At 39.7% G+C, this 23968-nt stretch overlaps 1 protein-coding gene across 4 annotated transcripts in view; it reads left to right on the top strand.

The window, feature by feature from the left end:
• The window catches only part of RNF214 (ring finger protein 214), a 55804-nt gene that overhangs the window by 6000 nt on the left and 25836 nt on the right, over positions 1-23968 (top strand). For all 4 annotated transcript variants that reach the window (XM_079709180.1, XM_079709178.1, XM_079709179.1 and 1 more), the window contains exons 4-5: positions 9963-10103; positions 12749-12888. In XM_079709180.1, coding sequence (XP_079565306.1) covers positions 9963-10103; positions 12749-12888 — 281 coding nt within the window. The remainder of the gene's footprint in view (positions 1-9962; positions 10104-12748; positions 12889-23968) is intronic.

The following is a 23968-nucleotide window of genomic DNA, read 5'->3' as shown; positions in this document are numbered from 1 at the left end:
CATTTGCAAATATTTTCTCCCATTCTGAGGGTTGTCTTTTGGTCTTGTTTATGGTTTCCTTTGCTGTGCAAAAGCTTTTAAGTTTCATTAGGTCCCATGTGTTTATTTTTGTCTTTATTTCCATTTCTCTAGGAGGTGGGTCAAAAAGGATCTTGCTGTGATTGATGTCATAGAGTGTTCTGCCTATGTTTTCCTCTAAGAGTTTGATAGTGTCTGGCCTTACATTTAGGTCTTTAATCCATTTTGAGCTTATTTTTGTGTATGGTGTTAGGGAGTGATCTAATCTCATACTTTTACATGTCCCTATCCAGTTTTCCCAGCACCACTTATTGAAGAGACTGTCCTTTCTCCACTGTACATTCCTGCCTCCTTTATCAAAGATAAGGTGACCATATGTCCGTGGGTTTATCTCTGGGCTTTCTATCCTGTTCCATTGATCTATCTTTCTGTTTTTGTGCCAGTACCATACTGTCTTGATTACTGTAGCTTTGTAGTACAGTCTGAAGTCAGGGAGCCTGATTCCTCCAGCTCCATTTTTCGTTCTCAAGATTGCTTTGGCTATTCGGGGTCTTTTGTGTTTCCATACAAATTGTGAAATTTTTTGCTCTAGTTCTGTGAAAAACGCCAGTGGTAGTTTGATAGGGATTGCATTGAATCTGTAGATTGCTTTGGGTAGTAGAGTCATTTTCACAATGTTGATTCTTCCAATCCAAGAACATGGTACATCTCTCCATCTATTTGTATCATCTTTAATTTCTTTCATCAGTGTCGTATAATTTTCTGCATACAGGTCTTTTGTCTCCTTAGGTAGGTTTATTCCTAGATATTTTATTCTTTTTGTTGCAATGGTAAATGGGAGTGTTTCCTTGATTCCACTTTCAGATTTTTCATCATTAGTATATAGGAATGCCAGAGATTTCTGTGCATTAATTTTGTATCCTGCAACTTTACCAAATTCATTGATTAGCTCTAGTAGTTTTCTGGTAGCATCTTTAGGATTCTCTATGTATAATATCATGTCATCTGCAAACAGTGACAGCTTTACTTCTTCTTTTCTGATTTGGATTCCTTTTATTTCCTTTTCTTCTCTGATTGCTGTGGCTAAAACTTCCAAAACTATGTTGAATAAGAGTGGTGAGAGTGGGCAACCTTGTCTTGTTCCTGACCTTAGTGGAAATGGTTTCAGTTTTTCACCATTGAGGACGATGCTGGCTGTGGGTTTGTCATATATGGCCTTTATTATGTTGAGGAAAGTTCCCTCTATGCCTACTTTCTGCAGGGTTTTTATCATAAATGGGTGTTGAATTTTGTCGAAAGCTTTCTCTGCATCTATTGAGATGATCATATGGTTTTTCTCCTTCAATTTGTTAATATGGTGTATCACGTTGATTGATTTGCGTATATTGAAGAATCCTTGCATTCCTGGGATAAACCCCACTTGATCATGGTGTATGATCCTTTTAATGTGCTGTTGGATTCTGTTTGCTAGTATTTTGTTGAGGATTTTTGCATCTATGTTCATCAGTGATATTGGCCTGTAGTTTTCTTTCTTTGTGACATCCTTGTCTGGTTTTGGTATCAAGGTGATGGTGGTCTCGTAGAATGAGTTTGGGAGTGTTCCTCCCTCTGCTATATTTTGGAAGAGTTTGAGAAGGATAGGTGTTAGCTCTTCTCTAAATGCTTGATAGAATTCGCCTGTGAAGCCATCTGGTCCTGGGCTTTTGTTTGTTGGAAGATTTTTTATCACAGTTTCAATTTCAGTGCTTGTGATTGGTCTGTTCATATTTTCTATTTCTTCCTGATTCAGTCTTGGCAGGTTGTGCATTTCTAAGAATTTGTCCATTTCTTCCAGGTTGTCCATTTTATTGGCATAGAGTTGCTTATAGTAATCTCTCATGATCTTTTGTATTTCTGCAGTGTCAGTTGTTACTTCTCCTTTTTCATTTCTAATTCTATTGATTTGAGTCTTCTCCTTTTTTTTCTTGATGAGTCTGGCTAATGGTTTATCAATTTTGTTTATCTTCTCAAAGAACCAGCTTTTAGTTTTATTGATCTTTGCTATCGTTTCCTTCATTTCCTTTTCATTTATTTCTGATCGGATTTTTATGATTTCTTTCCTTCTGCTAACTTTGGGATATTTTTGTTCTTCTTTCTCTAATTGCTTTAGGTGCAAGGTTAGGTTGTTTATTCGAGATGTTTCCTGTTTATTAAGGTGGGATTGTATTGCTATAAACTTCCCTCTCAGAACTGCTTTTGCTGCATCCCATAGGTTTTGGGTCGTCGTGTCCCCATTGTCATTTGTTTCTAGGTATTTTTTAATTTCCTCTTTGATTTCTTCAGTGATCACTTCGTTATTAAGTAGTGTATTGTTTAGCCTCCATGTGCTTGTATTTTTTACAGCTCTTTTCCTGTAATTGATATCTAGTCTCATAGCATTGTGGTCGGAAAAGATACTTGATACAATTTCAATTTTCTTAAATTTACCAAGGCTTGATTTGTGACCCAAGATATGATCTATCCTGGAGAATGTTCCATGAGCACTTGAGAAAAATGTGTATTCTGTTGTTTTTGGATGGAATGTCCTATAAATATCAATTAAGTCCATCTTGTTTAATGTATCATTTAAAGCTTGTGTTTCCTTATTTATTTTCATTTTGGATGATCTGTCCATTGGTGAAAGTGGGGTGTTAAAGTCCCCTACTATGATTGTGTTACTGTCGATTTCTCCTTTTATGGCTGTTAGTATTTGCCTTATGTATTGAGGTGCTCCTATGTTGGGTGCATAAATATTTACAATTGTTATATCTTCTTCTTGGATCGACCCCTTGATCATTATGTAGTGTCCTTCTTTGTCTCTTCTAGTAGTCTTTATTTTAAAGTCTATTTTGTCTGATATGAGAATTGCTACTCCAGCTTTCTTTTGGTTTCCATTTGCATGGAATATCTTTTTCCATCCCCTTACTTTCAGTCTGTATGTGTCTCTAGGTCTGAAGTGGGTCTCTTGTAGACAGCATATATATGGGTCTTGTTTTTGTATCCATTCAGCCAATCTGTGTCTTTTGGTGGGAGCATTTAGTCCATTTACATTTAAGGTAATTATCGATATGTGTGTTCCTATTCCCATTTCCTTAACTGTTTTGGGTTCGTTATTGTAGGTCTTTTCCTTCTGTTGTGTTTCTTGCCTAGAGAAGTTCCTTTAGCGTTTGTTGTAAAGCTGGTTTGGTGGTGCTGAACTCTCTCAGCTTTTGCTTGTCTGTAAAGGTTTTAATTTCTCCATCAAATCTGAATGAGATCCTTGCTGGGTAGAGTAGTCTTGGTTGCAGGTTTTTCTCCTTCATCATTTTAATTATGTCCTGCCACTCCCTTCTGGCTTGTAGAGTTTCTGCTGAGAGATCAGCTGTTAACCTGATGGGGATTCCCTTGTGTGTTATTTGTTGTTTTTGCCTTGCTGCTTTTAATATGATTTCTTTGTGTTTAATTTTTGACAGTTTGATTAATATGTGTCTTGGCGTATTTCTCCTTGGATTTATTCTGTATGGGACTTTCTGTGCCTCCTGGACTTGATTAACTATTTCTTTTCCCATATTAGGGAAGTTTTCAACTATAATCTCTTCAAATATTTTCTCAGTCCCTTTCTTTTTCTCTTCTTCTTCTGGAACCCCTATAATTCGAATGTTGGTGCGTTTAATGTTGTCCCAGAGGTCTCTGAGGCTGTCCTCTGTTCTTTTCATTCTTTTTTCCTTCTTTTGCTCTGCAGTAGTTATTTCCACTATTTTATCTTCCACCTCACTTATCCGTTCTTCTGCCTCAGTTATTCTGCTATTGATCCCATCTAGAGTATTTTTTATTTCATTTATTGTGTTTTTCATCGATGCTTGATTCATCTTTAGTTCTTCTAGGTCCTTGTTAACTGTTTCTTGCATTTTGTCTATTCTATTTCCAAGATTTTGCATCTGGGAAATAGAATCTTGGATCATCTTTACCATCATTATTCTGAATTCTTTTTCAGGTAGACTGCCTATTACCTCTTCATTTGTTAGGTCTGGTGGGTTTTTATCTTGCTCCTTCCCCTGCTGTGTGTTTTTCTGTCTTCTCATTTTGCTTATGTTACTGTGTTTGGGGTCTCCTTTTTGCAGGCTGCAGGTTCGTAGTTCCCGTTGTTTTTGGTGTCTGTCCCCAGTGGCTAAGGTTGGTTTAGTGGGTTGTGTAGGCTTCCTGGTGGAGGGGACTAGTGCTTGTGTTCTGGTGGATGAGGCTGGATCTTGTCTTTCTGGTGGGCAGGTCCACGTCTGGTGGTGTGTTTTGGGGTGTCTGCGGACTTTTTATGATTTTAGGCCACCTCTCTGCTAATGGGTGGCGTTGTGTTCCTGTCTTGCTAGTTGTTTGGCATAGGGTGTCCAGCACTGTAGCTTGCTGGTCGTTGAGTGAAGCTGGGTGCTGGTGTTTAGATGGAGATCTCTGGAAGATTTTCGCCGTTTGATATTATGTGGAGCTGGGAGGTCTCTTGTGGACCAGTGTCCTGAGGTTGGCTCTCCCACCTCAGAGGCACAGCACTGACTCCTGGCTCCTCAATTTGGGATGATTTGTTGTCTATTCATGTATTCCACAGATGCAGGGTATATCAAGTTGATTATGGAGCTTTAATCCGCTGCTTCTGAGGCTGCTGGGGGAGATTTCCCTTTCTCTTCTTTGTTCTCACAGCTCCTGGGTCTCAGCTTTGGATTTGGCCCCGCCTCTGCGTGTAGGTCGCCGGAGGGCGTCTGTTCTTCCCTCAGACAGGACAGGGTTAAAGAGCAGCCTCTTCGGGGACTCTGGCTCACTCAGGCCGGGCGGGAGGGAGGGGCACGGAGTGCGGGGCGAGCCTGCAGCGGCAGAGGTCGGCGTGACGTTGCACCAGTCCGAGGCGCGCCGTGCGTTCTCCCAGGGAAGCCGCCCCTGGATCCCGGGACCCCGGCAGTGGCGGGCTGCACAGGCTCCCGGCAGGGCGGTGTGGACAGTGACCTGCGCTCGCACACAGGCTTCTTGGCGGCGGCAGCAGCAGCCCCAGCGTCCCACGCCCGTCACTGGGCTCCGCGCTTTCAGTCGCGACTCGCGCCCGTCTGTGGAGCCCCTTTAAGCAGCGCTCTTAATCCCCTCTCCTCGCGCACCAGGAAACCAAGAGGGAAGAAAAAGTCTCTTGCCTCTTCGGCAGCTCCAGAGTTTTCCCGGACTCCCTCCCGGCTAGCTGTGGCACACTAGCCCCCTTCAGGCTAAGTTCTCGCCGCCAGCCCCAGTCCTCTCCCTGCGCTCTGACCAAAGCCCGAGCCTCAGCTTCCAGCGCCGCCCGCCTTGGCGGGCGAGCAGACAAGCCTCTCGGGCTGGTGAGTGCCGCTCGGCACTGATCTTCTGTGCGGGAATCTCTCCGCTTTGCCCTACCCAGGTATGTGGGGAGTTTCTTGCCTTTTGGGAGGTCTGGGGTCTTCTGCCAGCGTTCAGTAGGTGTTCTGTAGGAGTTGTTCCACGTGTAGCTGCATTTCCAAAATGTTTTTTTAAATGCTTTTTCCTCTTATCCTTTAAGTCTGAACCTTTCCAGGTGAAACATCCCCAGATGTTTTTTTAACATTCTTCTTTTCTTCATATGATATATTTTTCAGTCTTTTCTTCAACCTGGTTACTTTTTCACCTAGACATGTTACATCTTCTCAATGTTTCTTTTAAAGTGTGATCCTGAGAGCTAACTGTAGTAATGCACATACAGTGTAATTACTTCACAATACAATGGAACTCTTGTGTCGTTCTATGGTGACATTCTAGACACCATTTCCTAAGCTGACATCAGCTTATTTTGGCCGTCTTGTCACACTGTTGAGCTTTCACTTTTACTCCATCAGGTCTTTTTCTCATGTATTGTTTAGTTGTATCTTCCTATTTTATGCCTAGGTAATTGGTTTTTTTTTTTTTAGTATCACTTTTAAAATCTGTTTTTTACTTAAAAATAGGTAATTGGTTTTTAAAACTTAGAGAACTTCACATTTATTTTTGTTAAAGTGGTCCCCTTGATCTTTCCCTGGCATTTTGTGGCAAAACTTCCACCCTGTAAGTGTGTGGATATCTGAATGTCCATTTTTCAAGAGGAAGGATAATGCTAGAAAAGGCACCCTATGTTCAGGAAGAGGTCTTTAGGGTAAGATATGTTAATTGAATGGAAATAAAGAGGAAAACCAGGTAAGAAAGTGGATATTTTGTGCAAGTTGAAGAAATTGAGGGGCAGATGGAAAGAAGTAAGTTATTGGAGTACATTAACCACATGAAAACTTTTAAATAGAGAGTAGCAACTCAGGAGTTATTTATAACAGGCAAGTAAAAAGATCCTAGAGATGCGAGACCTGATGGCAATGTGCTGCGTGAGAACCAGGCTAGGAGAGAGCCTCCAGGGGAAGGAGGAGAAGTCACCTTTTCTTGAGCACTTATTCTAAGCACTTTACATGGAGTGTTTATTTGGTCCCCCCAGTTGGAAGGCAGGGTTTCATTGACGATATAGCAATAGAAGGGGCCAACTAAGAGGTTATAGATAAGCTTTAGCATCAGTCTGAAACGGGTGGAAACTGGCAAGCCATTAGGCCAAAAGAGGCTCAGGGTTGTGTTTTGTTTGGCAGTATTCTTTCGGGTGGTGGTGTGACCCACATGCTGTAATTTTTATTATTATTATTATTATTAAAATATTTATTATTTATTTAATTTGGTTGCACCGGGTCTTAGCTGCGACAGGTGGGCTCCTTCATTGCGGCTCCAGGGCTCCTTAGTTGTGGCATGCGAACCGTCAGTTGCAGCATGCACGTGGGATCTAGTTCCCCGACCAGGGATCGAACCGGGCCCCCTGCATTGGGAGCACGGAGTCTTAACCACTCTGCCACCAGGGAAGTCCCTATTATTATTATTTTAAAAACACAATATGATTATATTTTAGTAAACAACCAAAATACAAAACACCATAGTCAGTTGACAGCAGTAGAACATGGTATTTCATTTGCATTGCATGACAGATGGTTAACATTTTTAGTTGTAAATGAGTTCTCCACATGCTTTTTTTGTGTGTGTGTGTTGATTTTTTTTTATTAGTTTCTGCTTTATAACAAAGTGAATCAGTTATACATATACATCTGTTCCCATATCCCTTCCCTCTTGCGTCTCCCTCCCTCCCACCCTCCCTATCCCTCCCCTCTAGGTGGTCACAAAGCACTGAGCTGATCTCCCTGTGCTATGCGGCTGCTTCCCACTAGCTATCTGTTTTATGTTTGGTAGTGTATATATGTCCATGCCTCTCTCTCGCTTTGTCACAGCTTACCCTTCCCCCTCCCCATATCCTCAAGTCCATTCTCAAGTAGGTCTGTGTCTTTATTCCTGTTTTACCCCTATGTTCTTCATGACATTTTTTTTTCTTAAATTCCATATATATGTGTTAGCGTACGGTATTTGTCTTTCTCTTTCTGACTTACTTCACTCTGACAGACTCTAGGTCTATCCACCTCATTACAAATAGCTCAATTTCGTTTCTTTTTATGGCTGAGTAATATTGCATTGTATATATGTGCCACATCTTCTTTATCCATTCATCAGATGATGGACACTTAGGTTGTTTCCATCTCCGGGCTATCGTAAATAGAGCTTTTAAAAAGGCACTGGGACTAGGCAGGTATTAAGCTTAGTGACAATACAGGGAACTTTACTCCCGTTTTATTTGCTACCCTTTTCATGCATTTACAGTAATTGCCCACTGCCTACATTTGAAATTGTGACTCCTGCCTCTCAGGACCAAATGTGTAACCCTTTGGCTTATTAAGATGAGAATTGTATCAAGTAATTTACTGTATGCCTTTAAGCCATCCATTTGTATGTACTAATAGTATGTACCTTGAGACTTCTTTCCGTGAAGACTAGAGTTTTCTCCCCATCCTGTGCTGTTAAAAAGATGCATTATCGGGTTTCCCTGGTGGCGCAGTGGTTGAAAGTCCGCCTGCCGATGCAGGGGACACGGGTTCGTGCCCCGGTCCAGGAAGATCCCACATGCCGCGGAGCAGCTAGGCCCATGAGCCATGGCCGCTGAGCCTGCGCGTCCGGAGCCTGTGCTCCGCAATGGGAGAGGCCACAACAGTGAGAGGCCCGTGTACTGCAAAAAAAAAAAAAAAAAAAAAAAAGATGCTTTATGGACAGAGAGGTACCATAAGGAAGTAGAGAGAGAAGAAAAGAATCCTCTAATCTACTAGTTTTCATCAGTTGTTTCTTAACCTTTAACTTTTCTTGGGTTAAGGTCCTCTTTCAGAATCTTTTGAAAACTTTGAATTCTCATCTCAAAAAATTTTATACACACCTATCCATAGACCTCAGGTTCAGAATCCCTTTAAAGTTATGATGCTAAGGTGTCATCTGTTTAGGGAGCTTTAGTCACATTTCAGTACATGGACTAAGGACTAGCTTATCCCAAAGCTAAAGTCCCATCTTGAGAGCTTATTTTTTTATTATCATAGTGTGGTAAGTTTTCCCCCATTCACTTCTAAAACCTTTCTTTTCTTTGAAAGTAGTTATCGTCTAATGAACAAATTCAGTTTAATGCTCTGTTTAAATTTTACACCAGTTACCTCATACCAAATGTGTTTTAAATTGACCCTCTAAGGTTTAGTGTTCCTTTGAAAGGTAATCATTCCTTTTCTTGATTTATTAATGTGGGGGGGGCAGAGCTGAACTGTGACCTTTAGAAGCTTCACCTCTTTTATTGACTTATTTATTTATTGTCTGTGCTGGGCCTTGGTTGCGGCATGCGAGAGCTTTAGTTGCAGCATGCATGCAAGATCTAGTTCCCCAAGCAGGGATCAAACCCGGGCCGCCTGCATTAGGAGTGTGGAGTCTTACCCACTGGACCACGAGGGAAGTCCCAGAAGCTTTACTTCTGCTCCCTATTTATATGAGAGCTTGCCAATTTGACCAATCTGAATACCAAGCGCCCCACAACTCTTTGGTGGATCTGCCGATTTGTAGTGCTAATGACCAGTAAGGAGTCCAGTTTCTGGATGCATTTTGAGTAGTTGATCTGTTCTTTGTTTTTTGCTCATTCTTCTTCCTCTTAATAGATAAAATACCTTATTTCTCTTATTCCTTACTGCAGGGAAATTAGCCTAGAAAGGGTCAGTTAGTAGATATCTTAGGCTTTGTGGGCTATATGTGCTCTTTGGTAACCACTCCACTCTGCTGTTGTAGTGTGAAAGCAGCCAGCCAGCTGTCGGGTATGGCTATGTTCCTATAAAACATTTACTTATAAAAACAGACGATGGGACTTCCCTGGTGGCGCAGTGGTTAAGAATCTGCCTGCCAATGCAGGGGACACGGGATCAAGCCCTGGTCCGGGAAGCTCTCACAGGCCGCGGAGCACCTCAGCCCTTGCGCCACAACTACTGAGCCTGCGTGCCACAGCTACTGAAGCCCACGTGCCTAGAACCTGTGCTCCGCGACAAGAGAAGACACCGCATGAGAAGCCCCCGCGCTGCAATGAAGAGTAGCCCCCGCTCACCACAACTAGAGAAAGCCCGTGCACAGCAATGAGGACACAATGCAGCCAAAAATAAAATAAATAAATAAAATTAAAAACAAAAACAAAAACAGGTGATGGCTGGATTTGGCCCACAGGCCATAAGTTGCCACCCTCCATCTTAGTGCAGTGTTGTACAATAGAATTTCCTTTAACGATGGAAGTGTTCTGTATCTGTGCTGTCCAGTATAGTAGCCACAACTCACATGTAGCTACTGAGTACTTGGAATGTGGTAAGGTGATTGAGGAGCTGGATGTTTACATTTGCTTATTCTAATTAATTTAGCTACAGCATCAGACACTGCAGCCATAGCGCCCTGCATGGTGCCTTGAACAGGGACATGGTGAATGTTTCTTGCAATGAAATTGGCGAATTAAACTTCTCATCTGTTGTTACCAATAGGATAAAATGATGACAGAGAGAACCCTGTTGAAGGAGCGTTACCAGGAGGTCCTGGATAAGCAGAGGCAAGTGGAGAATCAGCTCCAAGTGCAATTAAAGCAACTTCAGCAAAGGAGAGAAGAGGAAATGAAGAATCACCAGGTATTCTGCTTATATTAAAATTGGCAATAAGTAAAGCTATAGTCCCTAATCAGACTTTAATTTTGTTTTCAAATTAATAGAAATAAAAAAGCAGTATTTAACTTTTTAATGGTTATCATAGAATTTTAAGGATAAACAAGAACCTTTGAGGGCATCTCGTCCAAACTCACTCCTATTTTGGTTCAGAGAGGAAAGGATTATTTATTTAATATATTTGTTTGACTGCCTACCTGGAAAGTCATTTGATTAGACTCTTGTCTCACACTATATTTAAAAATACAATTCTAAGTAAATTAAAAATATACCTATAAAAACTGGAAAAAAAATTTTAAATCAGAAGAAAATTTAGAAGAATATTTATATACCTGAAGTTGCAAGAGGTCTTTTTAACCCAGGCAGAAAACCTAGAAAATTTTTTAAAATTAATTATATATAATTAAAAATTTTGGCATGGCAAACGATATAGAAAACAGTCAAAAGATCAATATTAGACTGAGAGAAAATATTTATAGCACATCTGACAAAGGGTTTAAGATGACCTTCTGAGATTCCTACAAATTCATGGTAAAAGCCAAACAATCTAGAGAAAAACCAGGAAAGGTTATTGTATTACTTTCCTATTGTAATAGTTTTCTACTGTAATAGTTTCCCATTGCTGCTGTAACAAGTTGTCGTGAATTTAGAGCTTAAAACAACACATCTTTATTATCTTACAGTTCTGTAGGTCAGAAGTCCAACATGGGTGTCACTGGGCTAAAATCAAGGTATTAGGAAGGCTGCATTCCTTTTTGGGGACTCTAAGGGAGAATACATTTCCCTGCATTTCTGGCTTCTAGAGGCTCTTTGCATTCCTTTACCTGTGGACCCCGTCTCCATCTTCAAAGTCAGCAACATTGCATTTCTGTAACTGTTCCTCCCTAATCACATCTTCCTCTGATCACAACTGGGAAAGTTTCTCTGCTTTTAAAGACCCATTTGTGGTTAGATTGGGCCCACCCCGATAATCCAGGATTGTCTCCCTATCTCTTTGGCTATGGAAGGTAACATAGGTTCCAAGGAGTAGAACATGGACATTTTTGTGGGGAAGAGGTTATTATTTTGCCCGTAACAGTCACAAACAGTAATTCACAGAAGAGGAAAAGCAAATGAGTAACAAATGTATGAAAATAAACTCAGCCTTACTAGTGTCGATCCATTTGTATAGCAAATATTTTTTGAGTTCCTGATGTACGCTCTGAAGATTTAGTGGTGAACGAAACATAGTCTCTGCCTTCATTGAATGCTTATTCTAGTTGGAGGAGACAGACAATAAAAACAGTAAAAGAACAGGAGGTAGTGAAATGCTCATTAAAATTACTAGATACCATTCCTCCCTCTTTCCCAAGAGATTGGGGAAAATGAAGTAAGTTGTCAAAGGTAAGGAAAAATGAACTCTTTTTAGACATTGGTAGGAGTGTGAATTGTTATGACCTTTTTAGAAAAGATATTAGGGTGACTTCCCTGGTGGTCCAGTGGTTAAGACTCCGAGCTTCCAATGCAGGGGGCGCAGGTTCAATTCCTGGTTGGGGAACCAAGAATCTCGCATGCCGTGCAGTGTGCCAAAAAGTTAAATAAATAAATAAACAAGTAAATAAGTATATAAATAAAGTCTGAAGAAAAAAGATATTAGGAATTGTCACTTAAAATTTTAAAATGTATACATACCTTGACTTAGCAGTCTCATTGTTAGGAGTCTATTCTACAGAAATAAAAGCTTTTGTATGAAAATATAGGCATACAGGATGTTTATTGTAGTATTATTTGTAGTTACAAGAAAACTGAAATCAACCTTAACAGGATGGACTCTTAACAGAGAATGGTTGACTAAATTCTTTATATATGTGTCATGTCGTGTTATACAGCTATTTTTTAGTTTGATCTATATTTATTGATAGTATGCTCATGTCAAGTGAACAAAAGCAAGATGCAGAATAGTGTATATAAAATTACCTCATTATAAAGAAAACAAAAAAGCACAGACGTACATAAGTACACATGTATTTGTGTAAGAATGGAGAAAGATGTGAAAGCATAGAACAAAACGCTTAACACATTGATTACTTTATGGGTGGAATTGGTGTGCATTAGGGGTGACTTAACTTTATTACTTTTTGTTTGACTTTTTATTATAAATATATATGTATATAGTTAAATAATTTAAAAAGAACAAAGATAACCCCTACGCATAATAAAGTAGAGCCATAACAAAACAAAACAAGACCACATTTTTTGGAAGTAGCAAACTCCCACCCTGTGCAAGAATGCCTTTCTCAGCAGTCTTGACAGGTGTTCATTCAGCCTTTATTTGAGCACCAGTAATGGAGAGCTTATTGCTTCACAAGGCAGTAAATTCCATTTTTGAACAGTTGTGATTGTTAGAAATTCTTTTCTCCTGTTGAATTGAAATCTGCTTTATTATAACTTACTCCCTTTTGGGACTTTTTTGACCGCTTTTGGGACTACTCATCAACCAGATTCCTTCAATTCAATTTGAAATCACTAAAGTCAATATGTTAATTTGAGATAGTTGAAAGTAACCTTCAGACCAAAAGAACTAATTCATTTCCTTCTTTATTTGTGTTTGACTATAATTGTGCGGGACTTAGGAGATATTAAAGGCTATCCAGGACGTAACAATAAAGCGAGAAGAAACAAAGAAGAAGATAGAGAAAGAAAAGAAGGAGTTTTTGCAGAAGGAGCAGGATCTGAAAGCTGAAATTGAGAAGCTTTGTGAGAAGGGCAGAAGGTAAATGATGCTGTTAAGAATAAAAACCCTGTGTTTACATGTATGTTTGTACATAACGGGCCAGTTCTATTTGTGTTTCTACTTTCTTTTCTTTCAGTCTAATTTTTATTTGAAAAACAAGTGCACAAATTAAAATCCTTTAGTGATTTTAGCTTTTTCAGCACCCTATGTTAAATTTAATAAAAAGTGTTTCAGGGATTCATCAGTACATTGAAATAACAGCAGCTCATTGTTTGGTCCCAAGTATGATCAAGATTTTGATATATATCTAACACCTATTTCACTTGCCTTATCTGATGTTTTACAGTTTAGGCTACGAGGCTACTTTGATTGTGTTAAATTCAGCGCCAAAACCAAATTTCAAACAGTAACATTGCAAGCTGTTTGCAAAGCTATTTAATGGATCTGTGTCCCTTTCAGGGTACTACAGCAAGGCTAAGGTGGGCATAGAATTTGGTCATAGTTTCAATTTTCTAAGTTTCTTAATGTGACCTGTTTGGAAGTCAAAATAGTTGTGAATATTGTGATTTTATTTAAATTCTACTAAAATACATTTTTATTTATCAAGAAAATCTTGGCTTGCTAATGTGTCAGAGAGCTAAGTGAAAAGTGGCAGGATACTTGGAAAATGATTCAGCAAATGAGGAAATATGATAAATAAGAAAGGACATTTTGGAATAATTGGGAAAATTTGAATATGGACTACATATTAGGTAATACTGTATCAGTGGTAAATATTTTGTGTGTGATTCTGTAGAAGGTTCTTATTCTTAAGAGATACTTGCTGAAGTTTTAGGGGTTGTCATGATGTCTGTAACTTTCAGGGGGTTCAGAGGGAGAAGTAAAGTAAATGTGGCAAAAAGCGTTAACAGCTGGTGAATCCAGATGAAGGACGTGTGTTCACTGGACTATTCTGTTAACTTTTCTGTTGGTTTGAAATTTGCAAAGAAAAAGTTGCAGGGGTGGGGGTAGATATAGGGAGAAATTAGCCAGGCAATGAATAGGGAAGAAGACATTGCAGGCAGGGGACCTACAACTGAGACCTGAGGTAGAGAGGAATGAGGCTAGTGGAGGAGGCAGAAGCCCGACCACAAAGGCTCAGATCCCGTGTAAGGAGTTTGAGATTTTCCCTGATAGTGAGAGACTGGAGAGGTTTGTTTGTTTGTTTGTTTTGCGGTACGCGGGCCTCTCACTGCTGTGGCCTCTCCCCCTGCGGAGCACAGGCTCTGGACGCGCAGGCTCAGCGGCCATGGCTCACGGGCCCAGCCACTCCGCGGCATGTGGGATCTTCCCGGACCGGGGCACGAACCCGTGTCTCCTGCATCGGCAGGCAGACTCTCAACCACTGCGCCACCAGGGAAGCCCCGAGACTGGAGAGTTTTAAGGAGGGGGTGGGGATCAAAGGATGAGATTTGCACTTTATTTATTTATTTTCAATTAAACAATTTTTACTTGAAGTATGGTGGATTTATAATATGTTAGCTTCAGATGTACAACGTAGTGGTTTAAAACCTTTATGGATTCTATTTAAAGTTATTATACACTATTGGCTGTATTCCCCGTGCTGTATACTATCTCCGTGCAGCTTATTTATTTTATAGACAGTAGTTTGTACGTCTTAGTCCCCTACCCCTATCTTGCCCCTCCCCCCATCTCCCCACCGGCAGCCACCTGTTCTCTGTATCTGTGAGTCTGTTTCTGTTTTGTTACATTCATTCATTCTTTTCACTTTTTAGACTCCACATATAAGTGATGACATACAGTAGTTTTGTTCTTCTATCTGATTTATTTCACTTAGCATAATGCCCTCCAGGTCCATCCTTGTTGTTGCAAATGGCAGAATTCCATTCTTTTTTATGGCTGAGTAGTATTCCATTGTGTGCGTGCGTGTGTGTGTGTGTGTGTGTATGTATGTGTCTGTATTACCACATCCGTTTTATCCATTCATCTGTTGTTGGACACTTGGGTTGCTTCCGTATCTTGGCAACTGTAAATAGAGATTTGCAGTTCAGATAGATGATGATGCCAGTTGGAGAATAGACTGCAGTAGTGTAGAGGACCAGTTAGGAGACTTATCTGTCAGAGCCTGCGTTACAGTAATGGTGGCCAAAACTGAAGTGCTGCAGTGGGGAGGAGAGATGTGAATCCATTTGTAAGGTGTTAGGGGTAGCACTAATAGGTGGACAGGGAAGAGTTATAGAAATGCCCATATTTCTGGCTTGGAAAATTGGGGAAATAATGGGGTTTTTTAATAAGATGTCTTATTCAGTTACCCACGGTACAAGCTTCGAGTTAAATTCTACCTCCTTTGTAAAATCTTCCTTATCCAGTTCTTCCTGAACTAATCTCTCCCTCCTCAGGACATCTATACAGCTCTCTGCTGATTTTGCTTATTTTTGTACTATACTGTACTCTACATTTTTTTCTACCTGTGTATGTCTTGGCTGGCCATTGATATTGTAAGCCTCTTGAGGATAAAGACTGGACTCTCCCTCTTCATATGTATTTAAAAATTTATTTCTACTCTTTTGTGTTCTTTTACACTTAGCTCAGTGCTATATACTGATAATTATTGGACAAGTATTTGTTGAATTACTGGATACGAAATTAAGAGAATTTCACCTTGATGTTATATAAAGATGAATTTACGTAATAGAAATTTGCTAAGTGCTTTGTACTGTTTGAAGGTAATCACTGTGTTTTTTAATATAATTATAATTTTTAAAGAAGACACCATGAACTGACCCCCCAAAAAGACCAAATATTCAGTTTAGTCACATATTTGATTTTTTTTCTCCTTGACACCTGGCTGCTTTATAATGGACATTGTCTTGCCTTTGTGGGGACACTTTCTAGTTTCCAGCTTGCATCCTTCAAGATTATTGCTGGTATTAGAAAGGTGAGGCTTCCAAGCTAGTTCTCTTCTAGGGCCGAACTTCTTTTTAAGCTCCCTGGCTTTAATAGTGACCCATTGAGAATAATAGCAAATAGGGTTCTTCTTGAATAAAGATGGTGAGCTTGCACTTCAAGAGACATCATCGGTTGATTCACAAAGGTAGGTTGGGACCAGTAGCAGAAAAATTGCAATATCAAGCAAGGGTCTTCTTTTTTAAAATGCTCTGAGCTTGCCTGGTGAACTCGTGATAGAGTGATAGGTAAATAGCAGATCAAGGGAGTTAATGTTGGAAGCATTACTTTGGATGTGATATAAGAGTTTATGCTGTATTGGAATTGACAGGGTGTGAGAGGATTCTTTTTGGAACTTTCTCACCAAATGCTAGTTTATTTAACTGGTATGCTTTGAAGTCCTGATAGCTTGTCTGGCAGTCAGTAAATCTAGTGAGTATTTCTTAGGTGCAAAGCAGTGAGCCAGACTGTTGCAGCATCCCACAGCCTTCAGTCCTTCCAGCTTTCTGTCTCATTCTCAGTAAATGTACACTTTGACATCAAGTCCTCTTTCTTGTTTTTTGACTTCATTCCATTTTCTCCCAGTCCTCCAGCTCCCTGGAAGCATTTCTTTCCCTAGCCAGACTGGACTCATGGTCCGTTACTTGAATTTCTCCCTTACCATTACCATCAATTCTGTGGAGGCTTGTTCCTTTCCTTTCATTTTTCCATAGTACTCCAGTCCTGGGCCAAGTCAGGACCCCACCTCCCCCGACATCTCTATTCTTCTTATACTTGGGCTGCTGAGGGCTGCTGCAGGAGATCACACAGCTGTGTGTCTTGAGGCCAGAATAAATTTGACTTTCAAAAACACCCCGATCTTCAGGGCTCCCTCTTCCTCTGAGGGCTGTCCCTAATTATTACCTCTCATTCTAAACTTTCTGTCTCCACCACTTCTCTCCTTAGTCTTAGCAAATGATCTTGCCTTTTATTTCACTGAAAAAATAGGGGCCATCGAGTAAACCTTCCTTCAGTTTCCTATCAGCAGATACATCCATCTTTTCTTCCTGTCCTTGTATCTGAGTCTAAACTACCTGTGTGTGAATCCTGTTCCATCTTGCTTTTCCCACTTCTCCATAAGTGACACCACACTCTCCTCCAGTGACTAAGCCAAATAACCTAGTCATTCTGAATTCTTCTCTTAGCCCCTCTCTGCTTTACCAAGTCCTGTAGATTCTTAATATTAATTGTCCCTTTCTCTCCATTCACTCTGCCACTCTTAGTTCAGGTTTCTATCAGTTCTCCTAGATTCTGAGGCAGTCTACTAAATGTTCTTTGCCTCCAGTCGCCTCCATTTTCATTGGTCTAGTACAAATCTGTCGAAGAAATCTGTCAAAGAATACGGATCTGATAATGTCATTTCCCTGCTTAAAGTCCTTCATAGTTTCTAGGGTAAAGTTTAAACTCTTTAGTTTAATATGAGGCCCTCAATTATCTAGTCCCTGTTTATGTCCCTAGCTATATCTTTTACCACTCCCCCAAACCACCATGCTAGTTTATACCTAACTACTACATGTTGTATCCTGAACTCACTTAAAACTCAGCCTGTATCAACTGCTCTAGAAAGCTTTCCCAGGTACTCCCCTTATCCTCCGCTTCACACACCCTGACCGCTTAATTTAGATGACCCTCCTCCGTATTCACCTAGCATGGTGTGTATGCTTCTGTCATAACACTGACCTCTGATGGTCTTTTGTGTTTACTGGAATGTTTCCCACATTATATAGTCAGCTTCTTGAGGGCAGGTATTTCGATTATCTATTGCTGTCAAAAAAACACCTTAAAACTTAGTGTCTTAAAACAGCAACAGTATTTTATTATTTCTCTCAATTCTTTGGGTTGATTGAGCCTCAGATGGATGGTTCTTCTAGTGTCCTTTGGAGTCCTTCCTGTAGCTGCTGTTATGTGGCAACTGGGGCTGGAATGTCCAAGATGGCTTCATTCATGTTTCTCCCTTGGCAGGGACACCTGGAAAGCTGAGTTCCAGTGGGACTCTGGGATGTCTAGGCCTTTTCACTCTATCTCTCCATGCTGTCTCAGGACTTTTTCCTCTCCAGGTGGTCTTTCCAGCTAAGGAGCCAGATTTCTTACTTGGTGGCTCAGGGCTCCCAAGAGTACAAAAGTGGAAGTTTCCAGGCTTTCTTAAGGCATAGACTTGGGACCAGTACAGTGCTACTACTGTGGCATTCTGTTGGTTAGCATGAGTGACAGGGCCAGCCCAGATTCAGTGTGGGAGGGGACTGCGAGGAGGAGGCCTGGTTCACTGGGAGGATTGCATTTTTGGAGATTTGCTACCATGGCAAGTAACACATCTTGTTTAACTTTTTCTGCTCAGCATGTAATAGTTTCTTTTAAAGATACGGGAAATCATAGAAGTTATATAAACAGGGGTTACATAATTGGAGGTGTTTTAGAAGTATGCAGGATGAATTATGAGGAGAGACAGAGGCTGGGACATCAACCAGTAAGCTCTTACAATAAAGTGAGTTTATAAGAATTATTATAAGACTAATGGTGGTTGAATGAAAAGGGAGAAATGGATTTAGGAGGGATTGGTGTCGGATTATTTTAAGGATTAGGACAGAGGGAGAAGTCAAAAATAACTTCATTGTTTTGACCCTGGGTAACTCTGTGCCGCCATGGACAGTAATTGGGAAGTAGAATACCAGTTCTAAATTTTGAGGATAAAGTAATACTTTGGATGATACGGGACATGCAAGTTAAAATACTTAGTAGGCAATTAGACGTGGGAGACTTGAATACAGAAAAGATGCTATGTCTTCATTTGGAGTTGCATATAGGTGATAGTTAAAATGATAGGAGTGAATTTTCTGTGGGAAAAAGTATAGAGTAGGGCTCAGTTCTGAACTTTGAGGTACACCTGCAGTTTGGGAGTAGAAAGAGGAAGAGAAGGCAAAAAGAATAATCAAAGAAGGAAAAGGAAGCAGTTTAAAATACTAGTATAGGGTTTCAAAGGGAGAAGGTGGTTAACGGCGTCAGAAACTATAGGGTAGGAAGTGAGAACCAGGTCTGAATAAAGGCTATTGGTAATTTTTTAAAATTTTATTTATTTATTTATTTATTTATTTTTGGCTGCACTGGGTCTTTGTTGCTGCACTCGGGCTTTCTCTAGATGCGGGGAGCGGGGGCTACTCTTCATTGCGGTGTGCGGGCTTCTCATCGCAGTGGCTGCTCTTGTTGCGGAGCACGGACTCTAGGCACACGGGCTTCAGTAGTTGTGGCGTGCGGGCTCAGTAGTTGTGGCTCATGGGCTCTAGAGAGCAGGCTCAGTAGTTGTGGTGCATGGGCTTAGTTGCTCTGCGGCATGTGGGATCTTCCCGGACCAGGGCTCGAACCCGTGTTCCCTGCATTGGCAGGCGGATTCTTAACCACTGTGCCACCAGGGAAGTCCCGCTATTGGTAATTATTGAATGTAACCAATAGGGATTTTTAGGTAGGGGAATTAGGTTATTGGATTGATTTTTCCCCCAATATTTTATTATGAAAATTTTCAAACATTCAGAGAAACTGCAAGTATTGTACACTTAACGCTCACCACCTAGATTCAGCAATTAACATTCTATTAAATTTGTTTTAACAGTATCTTTCCCTCTATCTATTCATCAGTCCATTTTGTTTTTTATGCATATTAGAGTAAGATGTAGTCATCAGTAAATTCACCTATAAACTCATAAATATGTATATCATTAATTAGACTTTAATATTATTTGTGTTTCCTTTTTTGTGGTAATAAATTGTATATGCAGTTAAATATATAAATATTAAGTTGTACCATTCAGTGAGTTTTGACAAATGTACATACCCTTGTAATTCAAAGCCCATCAAGATTTAGAGAATACCATCATTAAACCAGATAATTCCTCATGTACCTTCCCTGTCATTCCCTGTCCTTACACTCCCAAAGGTAACTACTGTTCTAACTTTTTTCATCAAAGACTAATTCTGTATGTTCTAGAATGTCACATAAATGAAATCATACAACATGTACTCTTTTGTGTAAGACTTCTTTCATTCAGCATAATGCTTTTGGTATGTTTTCATGCTGTCTTTTTTATTCTTGAGTAGTACTCCTCTTGTTAATATACCACAGTTTATCCATCTTCCTGTTGATGGTAGATAACAGTTTCCAGATTTTTGACTATTATGAATAAAGCTGTGAATATTCAAGTGCAAGTCTTTGTGTGATAATATACTTTTATTTCTCTTGGATAAATTCCTAGGAATAGAATTGCTGGGTTGTAGGGTAGGTGTATTTTAGTTTTATAAGAAAAGGCCAAACATATTTCCAAAGTGGACATACCTTTTTATACTCTACCTACAATGTTTGAGAGTTTTGGTTGCTTCATATCCTTGCCATTCAAGTGGTTGTGCAGTAGTATTTCATTGTGGTTTTAATTTGCATTCCCCTAGTGACTAATGATGTTGATCACTTTTTCCATGTGCTTATTGGTCATTAATTTACCTGTTTTTGTGAAGTGTCCTGTCAAATATTCCCCCCCACACACACCTTTTTTGCGGGGATTGAGGTTTTGGCTTTCTATGACTGTATAGTAGATGCTCTTTACATATTCCAAATATAAGTCTTTCGTCAGCTACACGTTCCGTGAAAATTTTCTTCCAGCCTCTGACTTATCTTTTCATTTTAAAATTGCATCTTTTGGTGAACGGAAAATTTACTTTCAATGATGTCTAATTTACCAAGTTTCCATTTATAGGTATTGCATTCTCTGTCCTAAGAAACCTCTGCCTCCCCTGAAGTAGCAAAGAAGTTCTCCTCTGTTTTCTTATGGAAGCTTTATCATTTTAGCGTTAATATTTATATCTCTGATCCATCTCAGATTAATTTTTGTGTATGGTGAGAAGTAGGGGTTGAAGTTAATTTTTTCCCATGTGGATATCCAGTTGTTCTGGCACCATTTGTTGAAAAGACTTTCCTTTCCCCATTGGGTTGCTTGACACCTTCGCCAAAAACCAAATGGCAGTATGAGTCATTTGTGTAAATAGTGGGTTTATTCTGGGTACAGTACCAATCTATTGCATTGATATATTTGCCTATCTTTATGCCATTTCACAGTGTTGTAATTATTATAGCTTTATAGTAAGTCATGAAGTCAGATTATGCAAAGTCTTCTGCTTTTTTTTTAAACTTAAAAAAAAAATTTATGTATTTTTGGCTGCGTTGGGTCTTCATTGCTGTGTGCAGGCTATCTCTAGTTGCGGCGAGCAGGGGCTACTCTTTGTTGTGGTATGCGGGCTTCTAATTGCAGTGGCTTCTCTTGTTGCGGACCATGGGCTCTAGGCGCAAGGGCTTCAGTAGTTGTGGCATGCAGGCTCAGTAGTTGTGGCGCATGGGCTTAGTTGCTCCGTGGCATGTGGGTTCTTTCCGGACCAGGGATTGAACCCATGTCCCCTGCATTGGCCGGCGAATTCTTAACCACTGCACTACCAGGGAAGTCCCAAAGTCTTCTTCTTTTTGTTCAAGATTGCTTTGGATATTCTAGGTTGTTTGCACTTGCATATATATATTTGAGAAGCAGCTTATCATTTTCTACAAAAACAACAGATTTTCTGAGAGTTCTTAATATGATTGGATGCTTAGTTTTGTCAAATGGTTTTTCTGCATCTGTTAAAATTATCAAATGCTTTTTCTCCTTTATTCTGTTAATATAGTGAATTACGTTGATTTATTTTCAAATGTTAAAGCAATTCTCCATTCTTGTGATTACACCCAACTTGGGCAAGATATGTTATTGTTTATATATTGCTGGATTTGACTTGCTAATATTTTTGAAGGATTTTTATGTCTACTTTTATTGAGGAACAGTATTCTGTATTTTTTTTTATTTTAAAAATTTAGTTATATCAGTTGCTGAGGGAGCGATGTTCAAATCTCTGTGATTATAGATTTTTCTCTTTTTTTAATTCTGTCAATTTTTGTTTCTTATATTTTGAAGCTGTGTTGTTAGATGCATATACAGTTATGATTGTTATGTATTCTTGATGAATTATCTTCACCATTGACATTTTATCATTATGAAATGTCTCTATCTTGGTCATACTCTTAATGTTTATTTTATGTAATATTAATATAGATATTACAGTTATATATGCTTACTCTTTACACAGTATATATTTTGCCATCTTTTACCTTCAGCCTATCTACATTTTTATATGTTTTGTAGACAACATATAATTGGGTCTTTCTCTTTGATCTATTCTGACAAGCTTACTTTTAATAAGAGGCTTTTAGTGTATTTGTATTTAATATGATTATTGATATGATTAGATTTAGGTCTACGCTTTTACTGTGTGAATTGAATATTAATTCATTGACTGTTCTTTAGAATTCCATTTTAATTTGGCCTTTTCCACCCAGAATACACATCTATTTAATTCACTGGCAACATACATAATAAAGACAAACTACATGCCTGTTGATTATGCTATATTAGAAAGAGTTGTAATTTTCTTGAATAAAGTATTTGGGAAATTTTCATAGTTTTAATTGTTGAAACTTAGAATTATCCTTCAGGGGCTTCCCTGGTGGCGCAGTGGTTGAGAGTCCGCCTGCCGATGCAGGGGACACGGGTTCGTGCCCCGGTCCGGGAGGATCCCACATGCCGTGGAGCGGCTGGGCCCGTGAGCCATGGCCGCTGAGCCTGCGCGTCTGGAGCCTGTGCTCCTCAATGGGAGAGGCCGCAACAGTGAGAGGCCCGCATACCGCAAAAAAAAAAAAAAAAAAAAAAAAAAAAAAAGAATTATCCTTCAGATTTTTTTTAAAAAATCAAAAAATTTTAGGTATAATTTACATGCAATAAAATGCACTTATTTTAAGTTACAGTTTGATGAGTTTTGACAAATTAATCACACATGTAAACACTAACACAGTCAAGGTATAGCACATGGCCATTACCCTCAAATCTTCCCTGTATTCCTTCTTTTTTTTTTTTGTGGTATGCGGGCCTCTCACTGTCATGGCCTCTCCCGTTGCGGAGCACAGGCTCCGGACGCGCAGGCTCAGCGGCCATGGCTCACAGGTCCAGCCGCTCCGCGGCATGTGGGATCTTCCCGGACCGGGGCACGAACCCGCGTGCCCTGCATCGGCAGGCGGACTCTCAACCACTGCGCCACCAGGGAAGCCCCCTGTATTCCTTCTTAATCACTGTGCTTCCTCCCCACCATTCCCAGGTAAACACTGATCTGCTTTCTGTCACTGTAGATTACACTTATCTTTTCTAGACATTCGTGTCTTTCTTTCACTTACATTTTTGAGATTCATCTATGATGTGATGAATGTGAACTATATCAATAGTTCATTGCTTTTTTTTAAAAGACTTAATTTTTTTAGTGCAGTTTGAAGTTTACAACAAAATTGAGAGGGAGGTACAGAGATTTCCCATATGCCCCCTGCCCACACACATGCATAGCCTTCCCTTTATCAACGTCACTCACTAGAGTGGTACATTTTTTACCAAAAGTGAACCTACATTGACACATCATAATCACTCAAAGTACCTAGCTTACCTTAGGGTTCACTCTTGGTGTTGTACACTTTATGATTTGGACAAATGAATAATGACATATATTTATTATTATACAGAGTAGTTTTCACTGCCCACCCTCAGTGCTCTGCCTATTTATCCCCCACTCCCCAACTGATCTTTTTATTGTCTCCATAGTTTTGCTTCTTCCAGAGTGCTGTATAGTTGAATCATACAATATGGAGCCTTTCAGATTGGCTTCTTTCACGTAGTAACATGCATTTGAGGTTTCTCCATGTCTTTTCATGGCTTGTTAGCTCATTTCTTTTTAGCATTGAATAATATTCCATTGTTTGAATGTATGACAGTTTTTTATTGATTCATCTTTGAAGGATATCTTGGTTGCTTCCAAGTTTTGGCAATTTGACTAAAGCTGCTATCAGTATCCAAGTGCAAATTTTTGTATGGACATAAGTTTTCAACTCCTTTAGGTAGATACCAAGAAGTGTGATGGCTGGATCATATGGTAAGAGTATGTTTAGTTTTGTAAGAAACTGGCAAACTGTCTTCCAGAGTGGCTGTACCACTTTGCATTCCCAACAGAAATGAATGAGAGTTCCTGTTGCTCCACA

The sequence above is a fragment of the Hyperoodon ampullatus genome (assembly GCF_949752795.1).
Source record: "Hyperoodon ampullatus genome assembly, chromosome: 7".
Taxonomy (NCBI): domain Eukaryota; kingdom Metazoa; phylum Chordata; class Mammalia; order Artiodactyla; family Ziphiidae; genus Hyperoodon; species Hyperoodon ampullatus.
The sequence above is the reverse complement of the archived record's forward strand: the minus strand, read 5'-3'. Positions and strand labels throughout refer to the sequence as shown.